General features: G+C 43.2%; 2 protein-coding genes and 1 long non-coding RNA gene across 8 annotated transcripts in view; 1 reads left to right on the top strand and 2 right to left on the bottom strand.

The window, feature by feature from the left end:
- The window catches only part of PRIM1 (DNA primase subunit 1), a 22,054-nt gene extending 7,896 nt beyond the window's left edge, over nt 1-14,158 (bottom strand). For both annotated transcript variants that reach the window (XM_001168535.6, XM_054663151.2), the window contains exons 1-11: nt 13,942-14,158; nt 12,791-12,948; nt 8,675-8,781; nt 8,530-8,603; nt 7,800-7,936; nt 5,808-5,866; nt 4,730-4,839; nt 3,491-3,582; nt 3,180-3,321; nt 1,046-1,115; nt 194-285 (exon numbers count right to left, since the gene is read on the bottom strand). In XM_001168535.6, coding sequence (XP_001168535.1) covers nt 194-285; nt 1,046-1,115; nt 3,180-3,321; nt 3,491-3,582; nt 4,730-4,839; nt 5,808-5,866; nt 7,800-7,936; nt 8,530-8,603; nt 8,675-8,781; nt 12,791-12,948; nt 13,942-14,044 — 1,144 coding nt within the window. In that variant the 5' untranslated portion in view covers nt 14,045-14,158. The remainder of the gene's footprint in view (nt 1-193; nt 286-1,045; nt 1,116-3,179; nt 3,322-3,490; nt 3,583-4,729; nt 4,840-5,807; nt 5,867-7,799; nt 7,937-8,529; nt 8,604-8,674; nt 8,782-12,790; nt 12,949-13,941) is intronic.
- The window catches only part of HSD17B6 (hydroxysteroid 17-beta dehydrogenase 6), a 25,035-nt gene continuing 14,473 nt past the window's right edge, over nt 14,136-24,697 (top strand). The window contains exon 1 of the mRNA XM_016923169.4: nt 14,136-14,327. The gene's annotated coding sequence lies outside the window, so the exon portion shown is untranslated. The remainder of the gene's footprint in view (nt 14,328-24,697) is intronic.
- The window catches only part of LOC107967499 (uncharacterized), a 27,091-nt gene continuing 23,079 nt past the window's right edge, over nt 20,686-24,697 (bottom strand). For 3 of the 5 annotated variants that reach the window (XR_008538280.1, XR_001707944.3, XR_008538282.1), the window contains one exon: nt 20,686-20,989. This is a non-coding gene — a long non-coding RNA (uncharacterized LOC107967499). The remainder of the gene's footprint in view (nt 20,990-24,697) is intronic. The other 2 variants (XR_008538281.1, XR_008538285.1) reach the window with 1 other exon arrangement.

Here is a 24,697-nt window from a genome sequence, read left to right as displayed (position 1 = left end):
ATATGTGTTGAATCAGACTGGATTCAATAACACCACTTGGGCCACTGTTGAAGAAAGGACACAAACATTGTATGCAGTTCCAGGACAAATGCTGATCCATTCTAGTTGAATCAGAGAATTAATTACTGGAGTGACAGATGGATATCTATATAAAAACCCTGTATTAAAGTGAAGCTTCAAAATATTACCTTACCTCTGGTTCTATGTTTGACATCAGATTCAGCTTCATTCTCCTCTTTTTCCTCTTCATTAGTGGAAATGGCATCCAATTCACGGCAGATGAAGCTGCAAGTAACAGAACAAGAGAATTTTGTTTTTGTTTTTGAGACGGAGTCTTGCTCTGTTGCCAGGCCGGAGTGTGGTGGTGCGATCTTGGCTCACTGCAACCTCCGCCTCCCAGGTTCAAGTGATTCTTCTGCCTCAGCCTCCCAAGTAGCTGGGACTACAGGCGTGTGCCACCAAGCGCAGCTAATTTTTGTATTTTTAGTAGAGACAGGGTTCCACCATGTTGGCCAGGATGGTCTCGATCTCTTGACCTTGTGATCCACGCGCTTTGCCCTCCCAAAGTGTTGGGATTACAGGCATGAGCCACCGCGCCTCACCGAACAAGAGACGTTTAATGTTGGTTTCTGATCAGCATTATCCAGTGTATAATAGCATGTGAATCCCATAAAATTTACTGTAAAAAAATTATGTGGCCAACTAAATTTGGGATATTCTAAACACCATGATCTCTTCTTGGAGTTTTTCATGCATATTATCATATGAAAGACTGTGAAATACTGTAGTAAAAGATACTTTTAATCTGTTTAAGTCAGAATTTCCTAAATTTACTTGACCTTAAAATCTTTTTCTTACATAACAGCAGGTGAAAATCTTGTATTGTTCTATTAGGGCATCGTCATCTAACCTTTGAACCTTATTTGGTTTCCATAACCAAATATACCATTCCCATGCAACTACTTCTCTAAGGAGGCTAATTCAATTTATTTAAAATTCATAACAACAATTACAAACTAGGAGTGATCAATGATCTGAAACATACCTTATGGTCGGAACAGTAAATGGATCAAACTGGTCCACTTTCTGCAAATCAATAGGCACAGATATGCGACCTGTAAGACACAAAAGTTATAAACTGATGGTTGTGGACTATAAATCATTATAGGCATCTCCTACAGGTTATTTTTGGTTAAAATTTTTATTTAAGGCTTAGACAAAGGGTTAAATTTATCTGTTAAGAAGAGTATTTAGAAATATAAATTACTTTCACATTAGCTGTGCCCTTACTCTTTTTTAGAGTTAATGCCTCACTTTGTCACCCATGCTAGAGTACATACAGTAGCATGGTCATAGCTCACTGCAGGCTTGATGTCCTGGGCTCAAGTGATCCTCCCACCTCAGTTGTCTCCCAAAGTGCTAGGATTATAGACGTGAGCTACTGCTCCTGGCCTGGCCAGTTTTTCAATTTTTGTTGAGTTGGGGTCTCACTATGTTGCCCAGAACTCCTGGCCTCAAACAATCCTCTTGCCTCAGCTTCCTGAGTTGCTGGGATTACAGGTGTGAATGATCATGTCCAGCATGCCTTTTATTTCTCTTTGAAAAACCAGCCAGGTGCAGTGGCTCACGCCTGTAATCCCAGCACTCTGGGAGGCTGAGGAGGGTGGATCACAAGGTCAGGAGTTCAAGACCAGCCTGGCCAAGATGGTGAAACCCCGTCTCTACTAAAAATACAAAAATTAGCTGGGTGTGGTGGCGGGTACCTGTAATCCCAGCTACTTGGGAGGGTGAGGCAGAGAATTGCTTGAACCTGGAAGGCAGAGGCTGCAGTGAGCCAAGGTCGCGCCACTGTACTCCAGCCTGGGTGACAGAGTGGGACTCTGTCTCGAAAAAAAAGGAAAGAAAAAAAACAAAAACCAAAACCAAAAAGCAAATGTGAAGACTGTTGAGCTATTTCCCAGTTGCTCTTATCCCTACTTTTATTTCTATATTTAGAAATAAAGTATATTTAAATATTCCATATTTAAGTTCAGAACAATCTCAGAGTTAGTGAGTCCTGAAAATAGAACAAAATAGATGGAACTATAATATTTACATTGGCTTGGTTTATTTGAGATCAATACAGATACCCACATGTCAGACACCTTTAAAAAGCATTTAGGAAATAAAATAGAAATTCCTCTACTCTTTTATAATACCCCCCTAGGATACCATATAGAATTTAACACATCTCAAAAGTGACGTAATGAGGCTGGGCGCAGTGGGTCTTGTCTGTAATCCCAGCACTTTGGGAGACTGGGGCAGGTGAATTGCTTGAGCTCAAGAGTTCAAGACCAACCTGGGCAACATGGCAAAACCCTGTCTACAAAATATTAGCTGGCTGTGGTAGCACGTGCCTGTAGTACCAGCTACTCAGGAGGGTGAGGCAGAAGGATCGCTTGAGCTGATCGGTGAGCCGAGATCGCACCAGTGCACTCCAGCCTGGGTGACAGAGTGAGACTCTTTCTCGAAAAAAATTTTTTTTTGTTTTTGTCAGTGCTAGGAGTAGAGTTCATTTCTTTCTTTTTTTCTTTTTTTTGAGACAGGGTCTCACTCTGTTGCCCAGGCTGGAGTGCAGTGGCACCATCACAGCTCACTGCAGCCTCAACTTCCCAGGCTCAAGTGATCCTCCTGCCTCAGCCTCTTGAGTAGCTGGAACTACAGGCATGCACCACCACGTCTAGCTAATTTTTGTATTTTTTGTAGAAAGGGTGTTTAGACATGTGGCCTAGGCTGGTGTTAGACTCTGGGGCTCAAGTGATTTGCCCACCTTGCCCTCCTCAAGTGCTGGGATTACAGGAGCAAGCCACCACATACAGTCACACACAATTTTTTTTTTATGACCTTGGATGGGTTACATCTTGGGCCACCGTTTTCTCATCTGTACAATGAGAGCTGTTGTCCTAAGATTTTGATGGTCCTCTCCAAATCTAATATGGAACCTCAGAAACCCAACTGAAAAAGTTACATAGTAGAAACTCATCTGGTAGCTACTTAACTGACTTAGGTATTAGGTGACAGAGCAATTCTTCTACCTTTAAATCACAGACATTATATATATTCAGACCTAATGCCATGCTTACTAAAGCCAATAGCAACTCATTTTTCTTTTAGTTTTCCTTAGTTTCCTTGTGTAGTACCTGTTTTAGGATGAACACTAAAAGGGCTCTTCAGTAGATGATTGATTCCTTTGCTGACATTGATATCCAGCCGTGGAAAACAGTACTGGAGCATAATCTCCCACTCCAGCCAGGGTCCATATTTGTCATTTTTGATGTTATTCTAAAAGCAGATACAAGGCCAACATGAGGATCAGTAGGAACTGTTGAAGATTTCTTTAAAGAAAGTTAAAAAAACGATCTTCAACCATCTTTAACTGACTAGGCAAAGCAATCAATTTAATTAAGAATTGCATTATTATATCTGTAATACAGATTTCAGTGGCATATACCTGATATCTGCTGGCTACTTTCTTCAAGTGCTCCCAACGCTGAAGTGAATTGTGAGACTTTTGGAAGCTTTGTTGAAGTTCATCATGAATTGGTGATGGGTCATTAAGGAACAGACTCATTTAGGGAACATCAATGAACAATTTAGTTTTAAGTATGTATTACCACAAGGGTGTCTTATAAATATTCAGAAAGTAGTTATTAACATTTCTTGAAATATAAATGTTGACTGGGTGTGGTGGCTCATGCCTGTACTCCCAGCACTTTGGGAGGCTGAGGTGGGTGGATCACGTGAGGTCAGGAGTTCGAGACCAGCCTGGCCAACATGGTGAAACCCCATCTCTACTAAAAATAGAAAAATCAGCAGGGCATGGTGGTGCACATCTGTAATCCTAGCTACTCTGGAGGCTGAGGCAGGAAAATTGCTTAAACCTGCAAGGTGAAGGTTGCAGTGAGCTGAGATTGTGCCACTGTGCTACAGCCTGGGCAACAGAGTGAGACTCCATCTCAACAACAAAACAACCCACCCCACAAATGTTAAACTCAACAGCTGTATCCGGCCGGGCACAGTGGCTCATGCCTGTATTCCCAATATTTTGGGAGGCTGAGGTGGGTGGATCATTTGAGACCAGCTTGGCTAACATGGTGAGACCCCGTCTCTATAAAAACACAAAAATTAGCTGGGCGTGGTGGCGTGTGCCTGCAGTCCCAGCTATTTGGGAGGCTAAGGCAGGAGAATTGTTTGAACCCGGGAGGCGGAGGTTGCAGTAAGCCAAGATCACACCACTGCACACTCCAGCCTGGGCAACACAGTAAGACTCCGTCTTAAAAAAAAAAACAACAACAAAAAAACCCCAAACCAAACCAACACCAGTTGTATCATTGAAATCTTCCCCTGTAAAAATACAGTGATGATATAACAGAAAGAATGCCAAAATAACTATAAGGTATGATGTAAAGTTTTCCCTGGTCTGCATGTATTTTGACTATGTAATTCACCATTCTTTAGCTGTTAATTCTAGGACCAACTTCCAAAATGAGAAAACTGATTTGCAACATGGCCCCATTTTTTATTATGTTCCAGACCAGAGATACTAAAATCCAGAAATACAGGAGATATTTTGTGTAAAAAAGATTAAACTTATAAGTATATGAGAACTTACAAGCAGACATGTCTAACATTTATAATATCACAGATCAAAACAACTAGCTCACACAGAAATGATCACGGGAAAGGATATTTTCAGGAACAAGGGCTAAAATCTTATCCCAGCTTTCTTTATTTTCGAGAATATCTTGATTAACCAAGGCATATTCTTCAAAGTATTTTTTTATTATGTTTATAGATTTTCTGTAAGAACAACAATAACAACAGAGTCCCAACACTATCAGTAACACATATGCCACATAGGTATTGCTGCCATTGTGGGGAAAACTACTGCTTATTTTCATGACATTTTCAGAACTTAACTAGGTAAAATGGGAATACTACCCTGTGCAGGGTTATGATAATTAAATGAGACACTTTTAAGGGAAAAGAACCTGACATAGAACCTGGCACAGAATGGGTATACAAGAAATGTTTACTTTTTAAACCTCACAACTTAGAAGGTTAATATACGCAATAAGGGTAGAAAGTAACCAACCCAGGACACCATAATACATCAGTAGTAGAATGTGGGATGCAGCCTACACTTTCCACTGTGAATTGCTTGTATTAATATCTCAACAATCATATAATGTTTGCAGTTTACAAATATGCATCACATTTACTCTTTCACTTAATTATTGATACAACTGTGAGACAGGTAGAGTGCATGCTGTTCTCCCCATCATAGAGATAAGGAAATGGAGGCAGCAATATTTTGTCAATATTTTATCAAGATCATAGTAAGTGGCAGAGTAGGAATTTTTACTCCTAATATAAGGCTTTTTCCACTATCCTAGAGAAGTAGTGAATTCAGTGGAAAAAGCAATGGAGTAGGCTTTACAGTCAGGCAGACCAGGGCATGAATCCTAAATTTAACAATTAACTTGTCGTGTGATGCCAAGCTCATTATAAAATCTCTCTAAAACTCATTTTCCTTATCTATAAATGGAGATACCATTGAGTCTCTTGTGGGGTTTTTTTGAAGAGCAATGAGAACATCTGTAAAGCACCTTTTAGGAATACTGCAGCATAAAATAGGCACTCAATTAACCATAGCTATTATTATTATAAAATGCTACCCAGCAGTGAAAATTGATAGCAAGGTAACTCTAAAGGCACATGCCAGTAAATCAGACACCTTAAAGTGCATGGAGACTTTTCCAACAGACCTGATAAAAGGGTGAATTTTTTCACTTAGGTGAACTTTCTTTTTAACATCTTGACCACCCTGAAAAATAAATCATTAAAAAAGAACTTCAGGTATACAATATAAATACAGTCATGTGCAGCATAACGACATTTTAGTCATGATGGACTGCATATAAGATGGTGGGCGCGGTGGCTCACACCTGTAATCCCAGCATTTTGGGAGGCTGAGGTGGGTGGATCACCTGAGGTCAAGAGTTCAAGACCAGCCTGAATCCCATCTCTATTAAAAATACAAAAAATTAGCTAGGCATGGTGGCGCATGCCTGTAATCCTAGCTACTCGGGAGGCTGAGGCAGGAGAGTCGCTTGAACTCGGGAGGCAGAGGTTGCAGTGAGCCAAGATCGCATCATTGCACTCTAGCCAGGGTGACAAGAGTGAGACTCCATCTCAAAAAAAAAAAGAAAAAGATGGTGGGTCCCATAAGATTGCAATACTGTATTTTTACTGTGACTTTTCTATGTTTAGGTATGTTTAGCTACATCAATACCTATCATTGTGTTACAATTGCCTACAGTATTGAGTACAGTAACATGCTGTACAGGTTGTAGCCTAGGAGCAATAGGTTATACCATATAGCCTAGATGTATAGTAGGCTATACCATCTGGGTCTGTGTAAGTATACTCCATGACTTTTGCAAAGTGATGTATTTCTCAGGATGTATCCTTATTGTTAAGTGATGCATAATTATAATTAAAACATTTCTAGGGCTGGACGCAGTGGCTCACACTTGTAATCCCAGCACTTTGAGAGGCTGAGGCGGGCGGATCACCTGAGGTCAGGAGTTCGAGACCAGCCTGACCAATATGATGAAACCCTGTTTCCACTTGCCAACATGCCTGGCTAAATACAAAAATTAGCCGGGTGTGGTGGCAAGTGCCTGTAATCCCAGCTACTTGGGAGGCTAAGACAGGAGAATTGCTTGAACCCGGGACGCGGAGGTTGTGGTGAGCCAAGATAGCGCCACTGCACTCCAGCCTGGGTAACAGAGCGAGACTCCGTCTCAAAAACAAAAACAAAAACAAAAAATTTTGTAGGCTGGATGTAGTGGCTCACACCTGTAATCTCAGCATTTTGGGAGCCTGAGGTGGGAGGATAGTTTGAGTTTAGGAGTTCAAGAACACCCTGGGCAATATAGTGAGACCCTGTTTCTGCAAAAAATTAAAAAATTGGCTGGGCATGGTGGCGCATGCCTTTAGTCCCAGCTACTCAGGAGGCTGAGGTAGAAGGGTCACTTGAGACCAGGAGGTCAAGGCTGCAGTGAGCTGTGGTCATGTTACTGTACTCCAGCCTGGGTGACAGGGTGAGACCGTGTCTCAAAAAAAAAAAACAAACAAAAAAAAAAACCAAAAAAAACAAACCAAAACCAAAACCAAACTTTAACATGTTCTATTATTTTATATATAATAAATCTATTTTATCTATTATTTTACATATGCCACAAAGGAAGATATTTATAGCAAAATAAAATGAAATATCTTAAAACATGTAGCTACTATGACTTTAAATGATCTATTGGTAAGATCATTTACTCTGCAATGTGAATGCCATTAAAGATAAGTTTTAGGCCAGTGTGGTGGCTCATGCCTGTAATCCCAGCACTTTGGGAGGCTGAGGTGGGTGAATCACCTGAGGCTAGGAGTTCTAGGCCAGCCTGGCCAACATGGCGAAACCCAGTCTTTACTAAAAATACAAAATTTAGCTGGGCACAGTGGCGGGAGCCTGTAGTCCCAGCTACTCGGGAGGCTGAGGCAGGAGAATTGCTTGGACCCAGGAAGCAGAGCTTGCAGTAGTGAGCCAAGATCATGCCATTGCAGTTCAGCCTGGGCAACAGAGTGAGAGTCCATCTCAAAAAAAAAAAAAAGATAGTTTCATTTTCTTTGACAGTAAACATATCAGGCTTGGTAACATCTAGAAACTAAAGCAATGCAAATTAGAATTAAGAGGATCTTACCTTTACAAGGCTCAAATACTCAACTATCCCAGAACGTACGGCAGAAGACAGTTTTCTAACTGATTCATCACAGACCCAACAATGAACACCTCTCCTTCCAGAATATACCCAGAGACGATGCTTAAATCCAAAGTCCTCTGAGGAAGAGAGAAATAATAAGTTTTAAAACAAATCTATAAACTCCTTAATTAATGTATATTAAATTACTTGTTGTTTCCTGTGCTCCCCATGTTCTTGCTTCATCTCTTTACCCATCCTGGTCTCTCTGCTGGGAATTTCTTTCTTTTTTAAAAAACTATTTTATTAGGCCAGGTGTGGTAGCTCACGCCTGTAATCCCAGCACTTTGGGAGGCCGAGGTGGGCAGATCACGAGGTCAGGAGTTCGAGACCAGCCTGACCAACATGGTGAAACGCTGCCTCTACTAAAAATACAAAAATTAACTGGGCGTGGTGGCGTGCGCCTGTAGTCCCAGCTACTCAGGAGGCTGAGGCAGGAGAATCACTTGAACCCAGGAGGCAGAGGTTGCAGTGAGCCAACATTGTCCCACTGCACTCCAGCCTGGCTGACAGAGCGAGACTCGTCACACACACACACACACACACACACACACACACACACACACACAAATTAATGAGATTTGATCACAAAATACAGAGACTAATAGTTAATAGTAGTCAGAGGAAAACCGATTCTTACACTTGACCCCAGTCAGAAACTGCTGATACTTGCCCTTCAATGCTCTGTCAATGATGCGTATGGCCATTGTCATGAGGGTCCAGCACTTAGGACATATGTCTGCAGAACTAAAGCAGAGTCATCATTACTCATTGTCAGTGATATCACCCACCCTAACAGCAAGACACACAGTGCTCACCTACAACATCTCCTCACATCGTCATAGTCTGTCATGTCAATGTCAAATACCAGTTCTTTTTCCTGAGCCTGGAAAGCTCCCAGCTTCACTGTATTGTGTTGATTGGGCTACAAATACAAAATATTGATCAGTTTCTATAAGAGCTGCCACACTGCTAAATCTGCTTATTTTCTACACATATGGAAAAAGTTGCCAAACAGAAATAAAGAGACTATATAATGCCAACTTTATGGCAGTGAAAGTTCATTATTTTGGATCTTACACATACACTATTGATGAGAGTCTTAACTTTCACCAACTTAAAGCAGGGTTTAATGAATACACATCCATCATAAATGTTTGTTGGTCAATAAGGATAATAATAAAGCTGTTTTTAGTCTTCTGACAAGGGAACGTATACAAATAATGGCCTATTGCAAGGTGTTTTAAGAACCTTTACTTGTTACCATACATACAAGTATTTAAAATTTTTCAATAATTCAAAAAGATCTCCCCAGTTAGTTTGAATTGAGACTTTATTATAAAGAGGCTATGAGAAGCTGGGCACGGTGGCTCATGCCTGTAATCCCAGCACTTTGAGAGGCTGAGGCGGGCAGATCACTTGAGGTCAGGAGTTTGAAACCAGCATGGCCAATATGGTGAAACTGTCTCCCTACTAAAGATACAAAAATTAGCCGGGTGTGATGGCATATGCCGGTAGTCCCAGCTACTTGGGAAGCTGAAGCAGGAGAATCATTGAACCCGGGAGGTGGAAGTTGCTGTGAGTCAAGATCACGCCACTGCACTCCAGCCTGGGTGACAGAGCGAGACTCTGTCTCAAAAAAAAGAACCTGAGAGGGTAATTCCACCATAAGTTTTTATAACTGTAAGTCAGAAGGGAGTGATTACTGAGGAGATTCATAAAACTAAATCTTAGGCTGTCAGTAAGGAAAGATAAGAGGCGCAACCCAATTTATACCTCAGAACCCCCAAAAGGCTCAGGGATAGGTGATACCAGGTATTGCTGGAATGAGTAAGTGCGTGTTTAGTGAAGCTGAGATGAAAAACAGGAAGATTTTTCAAGGCCACCCTTGACTGAAGGGAAAAAAAAAGGAGGATTGGTTCAAAGCATAGTTAAGAAGCAGTTAGCTACCCAGATTCGTACAGTTAGCTTGCAGAGCTAGGTGACTGCTCTTTCATTTCCCTGGCAGAAGACACCTGAATTATTTTCCGGAGAGCATAAAACAGAAGGTCCCTGGACTTGGACAACAAGTACAATTGAAGAGTGTGTTGTATTGATATTACAAATTGATATTAGGGGAATAATTAGACATTTATATGTGGAATGTTAAGACCCAGCCCTTTCCACCCACTTCTGTACTCTTCCACTACCAACTCAGGCAGGAAGCTAGAAGATTCCTCTCTAAATAATCTGAACAGGGCTGGGCGCAGTGGCTCACGACTGTAATCTCAGCACTTTGGGAGGCTGAGGCGGGCAGATCACGAGGTCAGGAGATCGAGACCAACCTGGCTAACATGGTGAAACCCCGTCTCTACTAAAAATACAAAAAATTAGCCAGGCGTGGTGGCACACACCTGTAATCCCAGCTACTTGGGAGGCTGAGGCAGGAGAATCGCTTGAACCCGGGAGGCGGAGGCTGCAGTGAGCCGAGATCATGCCACTGCACTCCAGCCTGGATGACAGAGCGAGACTCTGTCTCAAAAAAAAAAAAAAAAAAAAGCTTTAGCTAAAAGAAAGTGGTTGCTTCTGGGTCTGGGTGTGGTAGCTCATGCTTGTAATCCCAGCATTTTGGGAGGCCAAGGCGGGTGGATCACTTGAGGTCAGGAGTTCGTGACCAGCCTGGCCAACATGGCAAAACCCCGTCTCTACTAAAAAACACAAAAATTAGACAAGTGTGGTGGTGTGCGCCTATAATCCCAGCTACCCGGGAAGCTGAGGTGGGAGAATCGCTTGAAACCGGGAGGCAGAAATTGCAGTGAGCTGAGACGAGCCACTGCACTCCAGCCTGGGCAAGAGAGCTAGACTTGTCTCAACAAAAGAAAGAAAGAAAGAAAGAAAGTGGTTGCTTCTGGGTAGCAAAAAATGAGGGGGAAGGGTAGCAGAATTTTTTTTAGACAGGGTCTCACTCTGTCGCCCAGGCTGGAGTGCAGTGGCGTGATCTTGACCCACTGCAACCTCCACCTACCGGGTTCAAGCAATTCTCCTGCCTCAGCCTCCTGAGTAGCTGGGACTGTAGGCATGTGCCACCATGCCCGGCTGTTTTTGTATTTTTTGGTAGAGACACAGTTTTACCATGTTGGCCAGGCTGGTCTTGAACTCCTGACCTCAAGTTATCTGCTCGCCTCAGCCTCTCAAAGTGCTAGAGTTACAGATGTGAACCACCGGCCCAGCCTGGTAGCAGATTTTTTAAAAGCCGAATAGAAGTACTTGATTTTGTAAACCATGTGCATACATAACTGATAAAAATCACAAAACAAAACACAAAAAGTAAATAAAGGTCTATAGATGCTTCTGTCTTGGCCCAAGAAAAAAATGAGACGTTTTCTCCCTTTAGAAATTAAGGAGAAGGAAGTAGAGAGTGGCACCCTAACCCTTCTTAGAAGTTCATTTTCAGTTTTATTCTCAACCTATAAAGGGGAAGTAAAACAACTCCAAAGTATTTTTTTCTGCCTGCCTTTTATTACCTCTTCTCCCCTTACTTTGATGATGAGAGACAGGTCTGGGATTTAGAGTCAGAAACCCTGGGTTTAAGTGCCAGCTCTATCATTTAGAAATTGTGTGTGAGCTTGTGCAAACTATTCAAGTTCTCTGGGCCTGTTTCCTCCTTTGTAAAAAGAATGAGGATTGATACAAGAAACAAGTTATATAACATGAAAAACTCCACATAAAAGCTATTATGCTATGTATGTATTCCCTCCACCCACCAGTGTATATATTTGAGAAGGGGAAGAAGGGCAATTTTGGTTTGTTCATTCACTCAACAAATATTTATAGTGTACTGTCTCTTGCCAGGCACTCTTCTAGGGAACTTAGAATATACCAGTGGCAGGGGGTGGGAGGAGTGGCAGGTTTTAGTAGACCTCACTGAGAAGGTGCTATTTGAGCAAAGATTTGAAGGAGGTGAGGGGATGAACCAAGTATAGAAATGGGTTTTAGGCAGTGGAAACAGCTTGAGCAAGGGTCAGTGTGGCAGGAATGAATGAGGGGGAGAGAAGGACTTTTAGTCAGTGAAATGAGCAGCCACCAGAGAATGTTTTCAGCAGAGGAATCACAGATTCTGAGTTGTTTTAAAAGGATTACTCTAGCTTCTGTATTGAGAATGGACTCTAGATTCTACAAAGGCAAACTGTTAGGAGGTTTTTACAGTAATTCAGATGAGATGATAATGTTGGTAGCACTGGTAGTAGTGGCTGGATTTTAGATACACTTATGGTAGAGCCAAAGGGATTTCCTAATAGAATGGGTATGGGAATGTGAGAAAGAGAGGAATCAAGAATAACTCCAGGGGTATGAAGGAAAAAGAATATAAATGTTTATTATGACTGAACTGTACACTTAAACGTGGTAAAGATAATAAATTTTATATGTATATTTGACCTCAATAAAAATAAACAAAAGAAAAAAAGAATAACTTCCATGGTGGGAGAGAATGTAATTCTCTTTTATTTCCCTCTTTTTTTTTTTTGAGGCCAAGTCTCGCTCTGTCGCCCAGACTGGAGTGCAATGGCGCGATCTTGGCTCACTGCAACCTCCACCTCCCGGGTTCAAGCGATTCTCCTGCCTCAGCCTCCTCAGTAGCTGGGATTACAGGCGCGTACCACCACGCCCGGCTAATTATTTCCCTTTCCTAAATCATGTCGACTTCCTCTTCCTAGTAGCTAGATACTCAATTTTTTTTGTCCTAGTAAAAATGCAACCAATTCACTCCCAAATGATTTCATCAGTAATGCAGAACGTCAAAGAACAAAAAAGGATTAATCACTTGCCAAACAATTAAAAAGTGGCTTTTCATCTAGAATAAACTCTAAACATTTAATCTCAAAACGCAAGAGGAATCAACCCATTCTTGGTTTACAAAATAAAACAACAAAATATATTAAAAAAAGATTTCTTACTCTGTGAGAATATACTGCGCCTATATCAATCTTGTATGGATTCATTTTCTGCATCTCCTTTTCCAGATCACTCTGGTTGTTGAAGGATTGGTAGCGAATGTAAATATCATCTTTCAATGTGAATGAAAATTCACGGTGTTGAAAGTAATTCTTTATCACTGCAAAATAAATGTACATTTTAAAGTTAATTTGCTACTTTATTTGGCTCAGGGCATTATAATTTTAGCCAATGAGAAGTTTTTTTTTTCGGTGAGGGAATCTTGCTTGCTTCCTGCTCTGTCGTCCAGACTGGAGTGCAGTGGCTCGATAAAGGCTCACTGCAACCTCCGCCTCCCGGGTTCAAGGGATCCTACCACCTCAGCCTCCCGAGGCTGTAGCTGGGACTACAGGCATGCGACCCACCATGCCCAGATAATTTTTGTATTTTATGTAGAAACGGGGTTTCACCATGTTGGCCAGGCTGGTCTCGAATTCCTGACCTCAGGTAATCCGTCCTCCTCGGCTTTCCAAAGCGCTGGGATTATAGGCGTAAGCCACGGCACTCGGCCCGAGAAGATGTTTTTTAATGAGCCCCCTATGCTCAACACCGTGGTAGATGTAAAAGAAAAACAAAACAAAATCCACATGACCTAGTCCCTAATTTGAAAGCAGTTACCATTCCGTATTTGCTAGGGAACGGTACAAAAGACGAAACAGATGCATAAATATTTTAAATATGTAATGCCACCCCTCTCTCCTCGATTCGCACGAATAAATTCAGCTGCAAGGAAGAAAGTATTTCTCTTCCTCTGAGAGAGGCTCTTCCGCTCCTGATGCAAACCATGCCTCAGCAGCTTCACGCTACGCCCCAGTAACCCCCTGGGCACCGCTGCAGGTAAACCGGGCACCTAATGTGAGCCTGACCACGGAGAGGTAGGAGCGGCGGCTCTGTTTTTTTTTTTTTTTTTTACCGCGTGGCCGCAGGCTGGCTTATTATATCCTCTCTCGGCCCATTTACACCTAGGAAGTGGTGGGGCGGGCTCGAGAGAGCAAATGAAGGCGCGCGGCACAAAGCCTGGTGCACAGAAGGCGCTTCATATTGTCATTCTAAGGACACCCCGCCTCCAACCTCCTCACACTCCGCTCCCGAACCCATTCCTCGCCTCCATCACCTCCACCGTAGTTGAGCCAGCGATAGTACTGAGAGTAGGGAAAGAGCCTCCGGTAATAAAGTTTAAGCAGCTCGGGCAGCTCGGTGGGGTCAAACGTCTCCATCGAACGCGGAACTCGCCACGGTAAGGATTACCACAGGAATTGGCGGGAACAGCACGGCCGGCGGCCCCGCGACTGCGCAGGCGCTTATGGCCGAGGTCGGCTGTCTGACCCGGCGGCCCGCAGTCGGCCGGGGCCGCCGGGAATTGTAGTTCCCACTTGGTGCGGGCGGGGGCTGCGGGAGACGCAGCAGTTTGCGATCTGCCCACGCGTTCGGGCACTAGGGCCACCGCTCTTGTGGGCAGAAGGCCGCGTCCATTCCAGGAAGAGGATCTTCTCCGGAAATGTGAGACCTACAGCATATTGATTTAGGTTATTAAGATGAAGTAAAAAGGATGCTCCACGTGAACTTTTTGGATGTTTTAGAAATAACACCAGTATCTTTTTTTTGTTTTTTGTTGAGACAGAGTCTCGCTCTGTTGCCCAGGCTGGAGTGCAGTGGCGCGATCTCGGCTCACTGCAAGCTCCGCCTCCCGGGTTCACGCCATTCTCCTGCCTCAGCCTCCCGAGTAGCTGGGACTACAGGCGCCAGCCACCACGCCTGGCTAATTTTTTTTAATTTTTAAATTTTTTTATTTTTAGTAGAGACGGGGTTTCATCGGGTTAGCCAGGATGGTCTCGATCTCCCGACCTCGTGATCCGCCCGCCTCAGCCTCCCAAAGTGCTGGGATTACAGGCGTGAGCCACCACGCCTGGCCGACACCAGTATCTTTTAAAAACGTTTGTAGGCAGGCGCGGTGGCTCATGCTTGTAACGTCAGCACTTTGGGAGGCCAAGGCAGGAGGATCGCTTGAGGCCAGGAGTTCGAGACCGGTTGGGGCAACATTGTGAGATCTCTGTCTACACACACACACCCACACACAACTAGCCAGATGTAGTTGCGTGCGCCTGTAGTCCCAGCTACCCTAGAGGCTGAAGGGTGGGGGGCGGGGAGTGGGGGGAGGGGGCAATCAATCTCTTGAGCTTGGGAGGTCCAGGCTGTTGTGAGCCATGATAGTGCCACTGCACTCCAGTCTGGGCAACAGAGAAAGACCGTGTCTAAAAAAAAAAAAGTTTTGGAAATTAGTTCTTCATGGAATTTCATGAATTACTAGATCCAATATGTGGAAATAAACAAATAACCAAATGAGAAAAGCATAGGCTATTTATTCAGAGCTTACTATAGCAAGGGAGTCAGCCATCATCACTTGCATTTGATAGGACTCAAAGGCAGGCAGAGGAGTAGGAAAGCTTTATAAAAAAGGGAAGCCGTCAAGGTGTTCTTTGATTGGAGGCTGTTGGCATGGAGAAGCTGTACCTGGGCTAACTAGCAGTAGGATGCGGTATGTGATTGGTTTAGGGGTGGGTGTTTGGCTTTCTTTGGTTGGACCTATGTTGGAAGCTGTTAAGGAAGCTGTAGGACACTAGTTAAGGCATTTGGGCCCATTGCTACAGGGGTTGTTGTTTGGCCTCCAGGATCATCATTAGAGATAGCAGTTTGACTTTATACAAGTCTGACTTGTAGCAAGCTTGCTTCCTGTGCTGTTTATTATAGATAAGGGGGTTGGTTTCCCCAGCAGGTTGCTGTAGATTGTGGGTCAGAGTTCTGTTTTTATATATGGTCTGGCTGCTGTTCATATATTTAGTCTCTCAAATAGAACACCCAGGTATAAGAAAATATGAATTATAGGAAGCTTGCAGAATCATGGAGAGCTTTACAAGTATGAAGGGAACCCATCTGCTATTGATGTGGAGATCTGCCAATCACTCTTACTGTGTAATGATACCTTATGGCAATTGTGGGCTAGAGTGGGCAGTCACATGAATAACATGTCACATGAAAAACATAGTTTTATTTTATTTTACTTATTTTTTTGAGACAGAGTCTCGCCGTGTCGCCCAGGTTGGAATGCAGTGGCGCAATCATGGCTCACTGCAACCTTGGTCACCCAGGCTCAAGCAATTCTCATGCCTCAGCCTCCCAAATAGCTAGGATTACAGGTGTGCACTGCCACGCCCAGCTAACTTTTGTATTTTTAGTAGAGACAGGGTTTCACTATGTTGGCCAGGCTGGTCTCAAACTCCTGGCCTCAAGTGATCCACCTGCTTTGGCCTCCTAAAGTGCTGGGATTACTTGTGTGAGCCACTACCTCTAGCCTTGTCTAGCACTTTTATCTTACGGAGATGGCTTCTCTCCTTAAACCTCATGAACCAACTTCTGCTGGCTTCAAACTTCGGCAGCTTTCTCACCTGTCTCAGCTTTCATATAATTAAAGAGAGTAACCTTGCTGTGGGTGAGGCTTTGGCTTAAGGGAAGTTATGGCTGGTTTGATCTTCTATTCAGCACACTAAAAGTTTCTCCATATCAGCAATAAGGCTGTTTCACCTTCTTATCGTTTGTGTGTTCCCTGAAGTAGCACTTGTAATTTTCTTCAGGAACTTTTCCAGGAAGGAACTTTTCCAGGCCAGGCCTGATAGCTCACACCTGTAATCCCAGCTCTTTGGGAGGCCAAGGTGGGCAGATCGCTTGAGTCAGGGAGTTCAAGACCAGTTTGGGCAACATGGCAAAACCCTGTCTCTACCAAACCAAACCAAACAAACAAAAAAGCCCAGAAAAATTAACAGGGTGTGGTGGCATGCATCTGTGGCCTCAGCTGCTCAGGAGGCTGAGGTGGGAGGATCACTTGAGTCAGACAGGCAGAGGTTGCAGTGAGCCAGTATCGTGCCATTACACTCCAGCCTGGGTGACAGAGTAACACTCTGTCTCAAATTTAAGGCCGAGTGCAGTGGCTCACGCCTGTAATGCCAGCACTTTGGGAGGCCAAGGTGGGAGGATTGCCATAGTCCAGGAGTTTGAGACCAGCCTGGGCAACATAGCGAGACCTCATCTCTACAAAAACTACAAAAATTAGCCAGGTGTGGTGGCGCAGGCCTGTGGTGCCAGCTACTTGGGAGGCTGGGGTGGGAGGATCACCTGAGCCCAGGAGGCGGAGGGTGCAGTGAGCCAAGATTAGGGCACTGCACTCCAACCTGGGCAACAGACTGAGACCTGTCTCAAAAAAACAGAACTTTTCCTTCGTATTTACAACTTGGCTAATTGCTTGGTGCAAGGGGCCTAGGTTTTGGTCTGTCTCAGCTTTCAACATTCCTTTCTCACTAAGCTTAATCATTTCTACGTTTTGATTTAAAGTGAGAGATGGGGGGCTCTTTTTGTCACTTCAATACTTAGAGGTCATTGTAGGGTTGTTAATTGGCTTAGTTTCAATATTGTTGTGTCTTAGGGAATAGGGAGGCCTGAGGAGAGGGAGAGAGAGAGGAGAACAGCATATTGGTAGAACAGTCAGAACACACACAACATTTATTGATTAAGTTTGTCTTCTTATATAGGCACAGTTCGTTGCACCCCCAAACAATTACAATAGTACCTCAAAGATCACTGATCACGGATCACTGTAACAGATACAATAATAATGAAAAAGTTTGAAATATTGCAAGGATTACCAAAATGTGACATAGAGACATGAAGCAAACACATGCTGTTGGAAAAATTGCACTAATAGACTCACTGTATGTAGGGTTGCCACAAAGCTTCAATGTGTAAAAAATGCAATATCTATGGAGCATAATAAAGTGAAGCACAATAAAATGAGGTATTGCTGTATATAGCTTTTGCCATGATGTCAGGTACCATTTTATGAATTTATCCCTCATGAGAACTCTATGCAGTAGTTGCCAACATCATCCCTATTTTCTTTTTCTTTTCTTTTCTTTTTTTTGAGACGGAGTCTTTTTCAGTCGCCCAGGCTGGAGTGCAGTGACGCGATCTTGGCTTACTGCAAGCTCCGTCTCCTGGGTTCACGCTATTCTCCTGCCTCAGCCTCCTGAGTGGCTGGGACTACAGGTGTCCGCCACCACGCCCGGCTAATTTTTTTTGTATTTTTTTAGTAGAGATGGGGTTTCACCATGTTAGCCAGGATGGTCTCGATCTCCTGACCTTGTGATCCACCCGCCTCAGCCTCCCAAAGTGCTGGGATTACAGGTGTGAGCCACCACGCCTAGCCTCTTTTTTTTTTTTTTTTTTTTTTTTTTAACTCTTTTCCTGTTTGGAAGGAAAAAGTGCAGCTCGCTGCCAGCAGTCATTTAATTTTACATAAGCACGCTCTTTGGGGCTGAAACAAATCTGACTGATTTCCAATGTGAAAATAAAATATAAAAACTGTTCTTGGAGTTCTTTCTCTCTCTCTCTCTTTCTTTCTTTCTTTCTCTTTCTCTCTTTTTCTTTCTCTCTCTCTCTCTCTTTCTCTCTCTTTCTTTCTTTTGAGGTAGAGTCCCGCTCAGTCGCCCAGGCTGGAGTGCAGTGGTGCAGTCTCGGCTCACTGCACCCTCTGCCTCCCAGGCTCGAGCCATTCTCCTGCCTCAGCCTCCTGAGTAGCTGGGATTACAGGTGCCTGCCCACATGCCCGGCTAATTTGTGTATTTTTAGTAGAGATGGGGTTTCACCATGTTGGCCAGTCTGGTCTTGAACTCCTGACCTGAGGCGATCCACCCACCTCATCCTCCCAAAGTGCTGGGATTACAGGTGGGAGCCACTGCGCCTGGCCTCTTGGAGTTATTTCTAAACAGAACTAACATTAAAGTCATTGGAATAATCAGAATTGTGGATTAATCAAATGAATCTTTGGCCAACAAATGTTCAAGAATGATGTTAACATCATACATAGGAATTCAGCATTTTCTAGGATTTGACAGTTTTAATGATCAGAATTACTGTATTTTGTAAGTGGAAGTACCACTACTGAAAACAGAATGCTGTTAATAGAATGATGTCTTTTGTTTCCAAAGTCAGTAATACTAGAGCAATATGAAAATAATAATAAAAGCAAGATATTTCACGGCAAAGTTATCTCTGGATAAATGCTGCAGCTACAAGTGCTGCCAGCAAGTATTCTTGGGGCAAATGGGAAAAGGGTTAAATTTTAAATTTATTGTTATTTTTATTTTTTGTAGAGATGGGATCTCACCGTGTTGTCCAGGCTGGTCTCGAACTTCTGGGCTCAAGCAATCAGCCCACCTCGGGTATATTAAGTATATTCAGAGGAACGGGCCAGGCCAGGTGGCTCATGCCTGTAATCCCAGCACTTTGGGAGGCCGAGACAGGCAGATCCTGAGGTCAGGAGTTCGAAACAAGCCTGGCCAGCATAGTGAAACCCCATCTCTACTAAAAATACAAAAAAATTACTAGCCGGGCGTGGTGGCATGTGCCTGTAGTCCCAGCTACTCGGGAGGCTGAGGCAGGAGAATCGCTTGAACCAGGGAGTCGGAGGTTGCAGTGAGCTGAGATGGCGCCACTGTACTGCAGACTGGCGACAGAGTGAGACTCTGTTTCAAAAAAAAAAAAAAAAAAAAAAGTGCTCTGGCATAGAGGCCTTTATCTCAAATGCCACTGGGAGGCAGTATCACCATTCAGTTTGTTTCCCTTTGTGATTTCATACACATAGGTGCAAACCCCTTTTTTCCTTCAGTCCTTATGCTACCTGGCTCTACCATCGTTTTTAGTCTTTTTTTGTGGTATATCTATCAGCCTCAAGTTTCTTGCCCCATGTTGTTTGCAGACTTCGACACTTGCCTCATTGATTGCCTGTCTAGTTTAAGTCCTATTGTTATTCTGGGTGTTTTTAGCATCTGAAAGGATGATCTATTCTGTAAAGGTATGGTTGATTCAGTCATTCATGAATTCATTCATTTATTCTACAAATAGTTAATGAACATATGTGTTGGGCACTGAGATGAACTGTGGGGAAAATAATTAATGACATGATTTCGGCTTCTGAGAAAGCTATATCATACTAGGGGCAATAGACACAAATAAAAAAGTGTAATGAATGAGCTGGGCATGGTGGCTCATGTCTGTAATCCTAGCATTTTGATAGGCAGAGGCAGGTGGATCACTTGAGCTCAGAAGTTTGAGACCAGCCTGGCCAACATGGCGAAACCCCATCTCTACAAAAAATACAATAATTAGTGTGGCATGGTTGCTCATGCCTGTAGTCCCAGTGAGGCTGAGGTGGATTGCTTGAGCCCAGGAGGTTGAGGCTGCAGTGAGCTGTGACTGTGCCACTGTACTCCAGCCTGGTGATAGAGCAAGACCCTGTCCCCCCGCCCCAAAAAAGCGTAATGAAGTATTATAGGTGCATTTTTAACCCAACTGTCTATTTGTTTTGCCATGTTCTTAAGACATGGATAAGATTGGTACAGGGAACACAGGCACAAAAGTATAAATGGCACTTTTGGGAAGCTGCCAATAGTTTCATATGGACAGAGCCCAGACTTCAAGGGAGGGTATAGTGAGAGATAGGGCTAAGAGGTAAGCCATGGTCAGAGCATTGCCTGCCAAGTTAAGGAGTGTGGAAGTAAAAATTATTCATCATCTACTTTATTTGGTTAAAATGAAAATAAACTATTGATCCTATTAATATTTGACAAGAAGCCTTGGGAGTTAAAATCCTGTTGAAGTAAGTAAGTTGCTTGAAAACTTGGAGTACTCCTATGTTAGTTATTTTCCTCGTTAATAAAATAAAGAAGAGAAGATTAGAAAATATGTTACAGGACCAACAGGTTTGTATGCCCACTGCACAGCAACATACCAATACACTGAGACAGTAGGGTTTGCAGCAGAGAAAGAGTTTAATGATTGCAGGGTGGCTGAGCAAGGAGATGAGAGGAGATCTTCAAGTCCATCTCCCTGAGGAGTTCTGGGCTGGGGTTTTTAAGGGGATTGTGGAGAATGAGGGACTGGAAAATTGGGGTCATTGAGTGGTTGGGGTCAAAGGGATGAAGTCGTCAGGATGTGGAAACTGCATTCAGTGAGTCAGCTCCTTGTGTGATCCTTCAGAACTGCTGATGTCGATGGGGTCCTTCAGATCAGCTGACCTCATTAGTTTCACTGGTGTGCAGGACCTGAAAGGATATCTCAAATGGAAACAACATTTTATAATGTTCAAGTTGTTATCTATAATAGAGCAGTTAAGGGGAACTATACTGTCCGATCTATGTGATTCTAGGACAATATGCCTAAACAATGTTGAGAAAGCAGGTCAGAGAGCCAGCTGACCTAATGATTAATGCTGAATGTGTTGCAAGCTTGGTTTGTTTTCATTTCTTTCTCTCCCTTCTTTCCTGATTAATTTTCAAAGGTTCATAAGGACAGTTTCAAATATGAAACTACTGACACAGGAGCATAATAAACAAAAGGAGAATGGGGCCAAAGTCACATCTCAGTTTAAATATGATAAGCTCTGTCTCTTGTTATCATAAACTAATGAAAAGTAGCAGAGAGTTCCGTCATATTTGTTTAAATGCCAGAGTTTTGGATTGATCTCACAGGAATTTTCCCTCTAACAGAGCACATGATGATCACAAAGCCAATAAAACGTGTTCTGGGACGTTGCAATTGCTCTTTAATCTATTTGATGCGTTTGGTATAGGAAACTGAGTTTTTAAAACCTAAACTGTAAATTAACCTACCAGACTTTAGGTAAGCAATCTGCCAATATAAATATTGTGTAGGTTCTCTTGTTAGCCATAAGGCTATACATGTTTTGGCTCTAGCTTTCTCCTTGTAGACTGCTTGAAATAAAGGATTGGCAGATTCACATTAAAGCACAACATTAAGCCTTGTTCCTTCATAGGAATTTGGATTTGTGTGAAGACAATGGGAAGCCATGGAAGGTTTTTTTTTTTTTTTTTTTTCAGAGTGTCACTCTGTCACCCAGGCTGGAGTGCAGTGACGCCATCTCAGCTCAAGCAATGACCCTTGGGTTCAAGCGATTCTCATGCATCAGCCTCCCTAGTAGCTGGAATTACAGTTATGTGCCACCATTCCCAGCTAATTTTTTTGTATTGGTAGTAGAGGTGGGGTTTTGCCATGTTGGCCAGGCTGGTCTCGAACTCCTGACCTCAACTGATTCACCTGCCTTGGCCTCCCAAAGTGCTGGGATTACAGATGTGAGCCACCATTCCTGGCTCATGGAAGGGTTTTAAGCAGAGTAGAAACATAATCAGAGTTGTGTTTTGTTTGTTTGTTTGTTTATTTATGAGACAGGGTCTCTGTCATCCAAGCTGGAGTGCAGTGGCATGATCATGGCTCACTGCAGCTTCAACCTTCCCAGGCTCAGGTGATCCTCCCACCTCGGCCTCCCGAGTAGCTGGGATTATGGGCATGTGCCACCACACCCAGCTAATTTTTGTATTTTGTGTAGAGACGGGGTTTTGCAATATTGGCCAAGCTGGTCTCGAACTCCTGGGCTCAAGTGATCTTCCCACCTCGGCCTTCCAAAGTGCTGGGATTACAGGTGTGAGCCACCGCCCCTGGCCTCAGAGTTGTGTTTTATAAATAAACTCTGGAGCCCTGTAGAGGGCAAATAGGAGGGTAGAGAGCAACCAGAGGTGGAGCAATCCTAGCAGACTGTTGCCAGAAACCAGGTGAGAAATACTGATGGCCTGAGCTAAGGCAGTAAAGTGGAGATGGAAGGGATGGGATGGACATAATGACTTTAAGGAGGTAGAATTAATATTGATTGGACATGGGGAATGAGGAAGGGGTCTAGGATGATTCCCAGGTTTCAGACTTGGGCAACTGGGTGGAAGGGAGTTGCCTGGCATCTATTAAGCACTTATTAAATTTGTTGAATACATATGCAGATAGGAAATAACATGAAAATGAGGAGGACCAGATTGCAGTGAATCATCATCATTTTAGTTTTGAATGTGTTGAGTTTGAGGTACTGTTGTGATTCTCCCTAAGTACGATTTTACTACGGGGTCGTACTGTGACTCATCACATTTAATATAAGACAAAAAATGAGCAAAAGATTTGAATAGGCATTTCACCAGAGAAGACAAACAAATAGCCAATAAGCACATGAAAGGATGCTCAACATCATTAGTCATTAGGGAAATGCAAATCAAAACCACAGTGAGATATCAATCCATACCAACTAGGATGGCTAAAATAAAAAAGATAATATGGCCAGGCACGGTGGCTCATGCCTGTAATCCCAGCACTTTGGGAGGCCGAGGTGAGTGGATCACTTGAGGTCAGGAGTTTGAGACCAGCCTGGTCAACATGGCGAAAACTCCTCTCTACTAAAAATACAAAAATTAGCCGGGTGTCGTGGCATGCACCTGTAATCCCAGCTACTCAGGAGGCTGAGGCAGGAGAATCACTTGAACCCAGGAGGCAGAGGTTGCAGTAAGCTGAGATCGCACCACTGCCCTCCAGCCTGGGTGACAGAGTGAGACTCCCTCTCAAAAAAAAAAAAAAAAAAAAAAAAAAAGATAATAAGTGTTGGTGAGCATGTGGAGAATTTGGAACCCTCATATGAAGCTGGTGAGATTGTAAAATGGTGCAGCCTCTTTGGAAAACAGTTTGGGAATTCCTCAAAATGTTAAAAATAGAGTTATCATTTGACCCAGCAATTTCACTCTTAGGGTACATATATCCAAGAGAATTGAAGGCCCATGTCCACACAAAAAAATCTGTATGTAAATATTCGTTTCAGCATTATTCATAATAACACAAAAAAGCAGAAACAACCCAAATGTTTATCAGTTGATGGATGCATAAACAAAACGTGGAATAGCCACACAATGGAATACGATTCAGACATTAAAATGAAGTACTGATAAATAGATGAACCTTGAAAACATTATGCTAAACAGAAGAAGCCAGTCACAAAGGTCACATATTGTGTGATTCCATTTATATGAAGTGTCCAGAATAGGCAAATCCACAAACATGGAAAGTAGATTACTGGTTGCCAGGAGTGGGGTGTGGGAGGAAAGAATGGGAGGTGACTGCTAAGGAGTATGGGGTTCTTTTGGGATAATAAAAGTATTCTGAAACTAGATAGTGATGATTGTTGCACAACCTTGTGAATATACTAAAACCCATTGAATTGTACACTTCAAAAGAGTGAATTGTATGATATGTGAATTATGCCTCAATAAAGCTGTTACTTAAAAAAAAAAATATATATATATATATATATATACACACACACACACAACCCTAGGTCCAGGGCTCAAGCTATGAAACAGCTGCAGTTCTTTCAGAAAGGTGACTGAGCCAGCCCCAGCTTGCAGCAGCTGATCTCAGGTTGGCAGTCTTAAGAAGTGGGCTTTGCTAAAATCAACCTGCCCTCCGACCCCATTCCAGCAGGGGATTTGCATTGTAATATTCCAGTTTAAATTAGAGGATGGGGCCAGGCACGGTGGTACACGCCTGTAATCCTAGAACTTTAGGAAGCTGAGGCAGGCAGATCGTTTGAGCCCAGGAGTTCGAGACCAGCGTGGGCAAGCTGGTGAAACCCCATCTCTACAAAAAACAAACAAACAAACAAACAAAAAAACTCAAAATTAGTTGGGCATGGTGGCGTGCACCTTTAGTCCCAGCTACTCTGGAGGCTGAGGTGGGAGGATCACTTGAGCCTGGGAGGTCGAGGCTGCAGTGAGCCCAGATTGTGCTACTGCACTCCAGCCTGAGTGACAGAGGGAAACCCTGTCTCAGTAAATAAATAGAGGGCTGGGTGCGTCAGCTCATGTGTAATCCCAGCACTTTGGGAAGTCAAGGCAGGTGGATCACTTGAGGCCAGGAGCTCGAGACCAGCCTGGCCAACT

Source organism: Pan troglodytes, chromosome 10 (genome assembly GCF_028858775.2).
Source record: "Pan troglodytes isolate AG18354 chromosome 10, NHGRI_mPanTro3-v2.0_pri, whole genome shotgun sequence".
NCBI lineage: Eukaryota > Metazoa > Chordata > Mammalia > Primates > Hominidae > Pan > Pan troglodytes.
The sequence above is the reverse complement of the archived record's forward strand: the minus strand, read 5'-3'. Positions and strand labels throughout refer to the sequence as shown.